The sequence below is a fragment of the Notothenia coriiceps genome, unplaced genomic scaffold (assembly GCF_000735185.1).
Source record: "Notothenia coriiceps isolate Sejong01 unplaced genomic scaffold, NC01 NC01_scaffold00009136, whole genome shotgun sequence".
In the NCBI taxonomy this organism is placed as follows: Eukaryota; Metazoa; Chordata; class Actinopteri; order Perciformes; family Nototheniidae; genus Notothenia; species Notothenia coriiceps.
Window position 1 is genome coordinate 1 of NW_011341837.1, and position 4,894 is coordinate 4,894.

General features: G+C 38.8%; 1 protein-coding gene across 1 annotated transcript; it reads right to left on the bottom strand.

The window, feature by feature from the left end:
* Positions 1-1,047: 1,047 nt before the first annotated feature.
* LOC104945094 (neurexin-3-beta-like) lies at positions 1,048-4,265 on the bottom strand. The gene is given in 2 exon segments (XM_010770715.1): positions 1,048-3,596; positions 3,598-4,265. Coding segments are annotated over 2 exon segments (981 nt in total). The 3' UTR covers positions 1,048-3,283.
* Between the last annotated feature and the right edge of the window lie 629 nt (positions 4,266-4,894).

The window sequence follows — 4,894 nt, forward strand, 5'->3', positions numbered from 1 at the left end:
TTTGTTTAATCACTCAAATGTTATCAGTTTCCTTTGTTGTGAAGCGCTTCAAGATTTGTCTAGGCAGATGAGAAGCGCTATATAAATGAAATGTATTATGTATTTATTATCTCCCTTACTGCTATTGAGTATTGGTGGTTGTATAAACACAATAATTCGTCGGGTTCCTCATATAACACCATAGTGCATCTACATCACTACAGCAGAATGTGACCTTCAGGACCGTTTCTTACAAGTTGCCTTTATCTGAAGGTTTTTTAATAGTGACGTTCATTTGACCTTCTTGGTTCAAGATGTTTATATACTGCATGCTTTCTCCATTAAATGCAAAAAATGATTGACCAAATCACACCTTATCGTGAAAACCTTATGTAACTGCACCCGTTCGCGCTGTGTGCCCAACCCTGCAGCCTGGGAAGCAGCATCATGAGTTTGTTCTTTCCCAGTATTCCAAATAACAATTAATTGATGGTCATTGGAAACAAGATAGAAAAAGCCTTATCATGGTTCAGGTCCCTAAAATGTGACACCATATTTATGTAAAGGGTATTTGGCAACACTACAAGTGTATAATCATGGGATCACACATATCCTCCATTGTAGCTAACTCTTACGTGAAATATTTCGAACAGATTTCATTGACTTGACATCTGGTCCAGGTATTCACTTGCTGCATTTAATGCATGACTTCTGTATCAACAGCTTTATCAATATCCTCAAGCTACATGTCAATTGAACTTGTGAGCAGGAGGATGGTTAGCAGGTGTTCCTCACTAACTTGTCAGTGGGGAGGAAGAATAAAGATGTTAGCAATCCCAATTTGGAACAGAAAGGGCTTTAATCTCCCCAAATATACAGCCACATGTTCCACTGATCGAGTTCCATTCTTATGATCCGAACCATAAAGGAAAACTGTCTGGCGAAGGACAGAAAGGGACATTTGAGACGTGGTGGAGCGGGAATGGTTAACATTAGGGGGTTTCCTGTTGCTACTGTGACTTGGATCTGTAAAAGGATTACAAAATAAATGGATGACTGGTTCTTTGATTGAGTTTTATTTTTTGATTGGGCAAGGTACATTACATTCTGTCATGAGTTAAAGATACGTGTCCTCTGTGGAACCTTGCTATATCTCTCAGTCTGAATCGGTATCAAAAATCTTCTTTTAAAGATCCCAAAACCAATATTCTAATAGCTTCCACATGAAGAAACATTTACCTGGTTTATGGTTAGAAAATGTTCACGTCACGTTCCATTTTGTATCAATCAGAATAAAGCAAGGTTTGAATCCAAATCGAATGCTTCTGTTGCTTGGCCACAGTCAGCTGCGATCCAACCACAGATTAGCTGGACGTCGATTTTGCAAATGTTATCGTTATTAAGTAATGTTGTAGAGAAAAACTGAAGATTTCAAAACAAGTTTTCAAAGGCTTTAGAGATGCCTTATTTTCTCTCCTGTTGGGTTATTATTTATTATTGGATTTATCCAAGGACTACAGTTTACTTTCAGAGAAAACTTTATGTTTTAATTGTTATCAAACTGATAAAAAAAAGGGTGAAAAACTTAATTAAAACACAAAAACTGTTAATTTCAGGCAAAATAAGACTGCACCTCCACATCATTTAATGGACATGTTTTGTCATTTGTCATTCATGGGCAAAGTGGACAGCAAAATATATATTTTACTCATGATAAAATGGTGACCAGTCCAATACTTTAGGTCTTCATTTCCAGACTCCATCCACTATAGCCTCTTTATCTTTCTGGATTTGTCATAACTCTATCTTTATTCGCTTTTAAAAATAAATATCACTAGTGTAACCCATAATAAGAGAGCCATAATACAGAAGAAAGGGCACCTTGTATTTGTTGGACAACTGCAAGTAGTTAAATATTCATGCAACTTTAGAAACATCTCTGGTTAGATCTCTAGGCTAACAATACACTTTATTCTTTATGAAATATCAATATGATTCTTCACATTCAGATTAAAGTTTTTTCTTCATGTAAATTAACAGTTAATAGATTCTGTCATGAAATACGCTGATAAATCATATCTTCAGTCTGTACAATAGAGGTACTAAAAATTACAACTGTCATGGTATATGTACAATTTCCTACCTACAAAGTACAACAGCTAGCATGTAATAAAATATGTAAACAAATGTCTTGTTTTTTGACATAGTTGACTGTGACAGTAGATAGAAGTCACACTTTCAACATTAGATTTATTTCTGTATACACATTTGTTAACAGTTTGTAGTACTGCATTTGTCTTCCACCTGACACCTTCATAGAAAAAGAGAACGACAGGCAATTAATCAACATACAGTTTTGCAAAAAGATAAAACCACGACTGGCTGTGCATTGATAGACCTTTTTTAAATAGATATTTTTTTCATTGGTTAACACTTTTCAGGGGTTTAATAGTAGGAAGGGGTTGAGTTCTGATCTTATCATGAAGAACTGTTTGGCATTAAGTCAAGAACATGGTCCCAGTTGAAAACTATACGGGACTGGAAAGTCTGGACTGGACTTTACTGTCGATTTAGGATGGCATGCATTTTACAATCTGTTGCTTTTTACCAAAAGAACCGGCCGGGGGAATAGTCTGTCAAACACTAAGAATAATTGTTGTGAATCAGAGTAGAGTATGAGATCTGCCCATGGCCATTTGCTCACTTAGTATCATTTTATACACAGACATAGTTTTCTTTTCTTTTCTTGCTGTTCTTTTTGTCATTTTTTTCCTTTTGCTCAAAGCAAAAAAAAAATAGACACCACACTTGTATTATGTATAAACCATAGAAAAGTCATCCTTTGATACAACAGGAGTCCTCTTTTACGTTCACACTGATGGTGTGCCTGACCCCCTGTTGTTAAGCACTACGTGTTGCTTACATGCTGAAAATGTATAAGATTATGAGCCTTTTGAAGTTGACAATTTTACAAAAAGGTTTTTTCTTTAATGCCAGAGATCACATAGCTCTAAAAGTCACTTAGGAGAATGATGTAGCTTTGAAATATTTCTCTACTGATAACGTCTCTGACCAGATAGAACGTCTAAAGTTGCTATTTAGCCTTGTTGTTATGCTTACAATAGTAAGTGTGCTTTATATTACAGTACATATCATCAGTTTAACTACTCAGCACAGTATAAGATTATTCAAGTTCCATGTTATACCATCATTTGTCATAGCTTCTCGCAAGGAAACTGATAAGGAAATGTTTTTTTAGTGCTTTCTTTCTTCTCTCGCTCTCATATGAACGATAGTCTCACAGTCACACATAATACTCCTTATCCTTGTTTTTCTGTTTCTTGTTGCTGCCTTTCAAGCTCTGCTGTTTGTCCTTCATGACAGCGCCATTGCTCTGCACAGCTGAGTTGGTTATGTAGTTCCTGCTCTCGTCCACCTGGTAGGAGCCCTCATCCCTGTTCCTGTACTTATACATGGCATACAGAAGGATGAGGATGCACAGGGCAGCGGCCGCCACTATTCCGATGACCATCCCGGTGGTGCTGCTAGATTCACGGACCACTTCCGAGGGTCCTGGAACTCGCCTGACGCCCGGCTCTGTGGGGAGTGCTGTGGGTATTATGGAACATTGGGGAGGTTATTAATGGGCCCCTCAGCTTGGTGCTGTCTACCTCAAAGGATGTGGGCAATGGAAGCAACACTAGGTCGGGCTGGGGTTTTAGCTCGCGGTTATTCATTTTGCCAGACGGCTGTTTGGCCGGAGCATTGTGGAGGGTTGCGGTGGAGGCAGAGGTGGCGGTGGTGCGGCTCTGGTCGGCGGTTAGTAGTTAGTAGATAGTGGTAGTCCTACCGCGTCTGGAGATTGAAGGTTTATTAGGTCTAAAAGTCTTGGGTGCGTGAGATTTGTAGTCACCTTCAAAGCCTGACGTGGATAAGGTCTGATATGTTACCAAGGAGAAGGTCGTGTAAAAATCTTCGTCATCAGTAGGGGGCAGGTTAGACTTGAACGCTTCCCCAGAGCCATACCCCGATATCACCAAGCCATCATCATCACAATCATCGCTGCCTTGGTCCGACAAGCAAGGTACCCCCGCCTCAGTGGCCTCGGACAGGGACTCTTTGGTGGTCTCAATAATGGTGAGGAGTGGGTGGTGGGTTGAGGGGGAGGGAATGAAGGGTGCACGAGGAGCTACAGAGGGGGATGCTAATGGATCCTGAAGTACTGGGATGACTAACTCAGCTCCTGGAGTTGGACAGAGACAGGTAGGCAAGTCAGATGGCAGCATGTGTGTTTCAGGAAATATTCTTTAAGCACTAAACAGTCAACAAATCAACCCAAATCCATTGCAAATAAACTTAGCATATCAATTGCAGACTGCTATATCAAGACAAAATGAAGTCAGCATATCTTATTTATTTAAATAGGGTTAAGAGGTGAGCAAGGATGAGCCAGAAAAATCAAGTTTGCTTTTTGAATGTGCACATCATAGTTAGTTATTCTGGGTTCAATCTGATTTAATACACTATTTTAATTAAGTGGTAACAGTTAAAATACGAATAAAAAAAACTTCATTTCATAGCAAATGCATTCAAATGAATACAGATTTGTTTAAAGTATAACCCAAACCAAAATGTGCTTTCATAATAGAATCAATTTAGTTAGAGCAGTTTCACTGATCAATGGATCTCCGTTCATCTCACACCTGTTACTTATTCTGGTAAAACAGACGGTTGTTACAGTTCTACAAACACTTCTCAGATGCAGAGCCGTTCTGAATGTGAATTGACTGAGAGTTGGGGCTATTAGTAGCCATGTTGAAAAGGTAGGATGGAACTGTTTGGAGAAATCCCAATAAGAGACAATTACTGTAAGATAAATCCTCCATCAATGCATCGGATCCAATGATGATGTCTT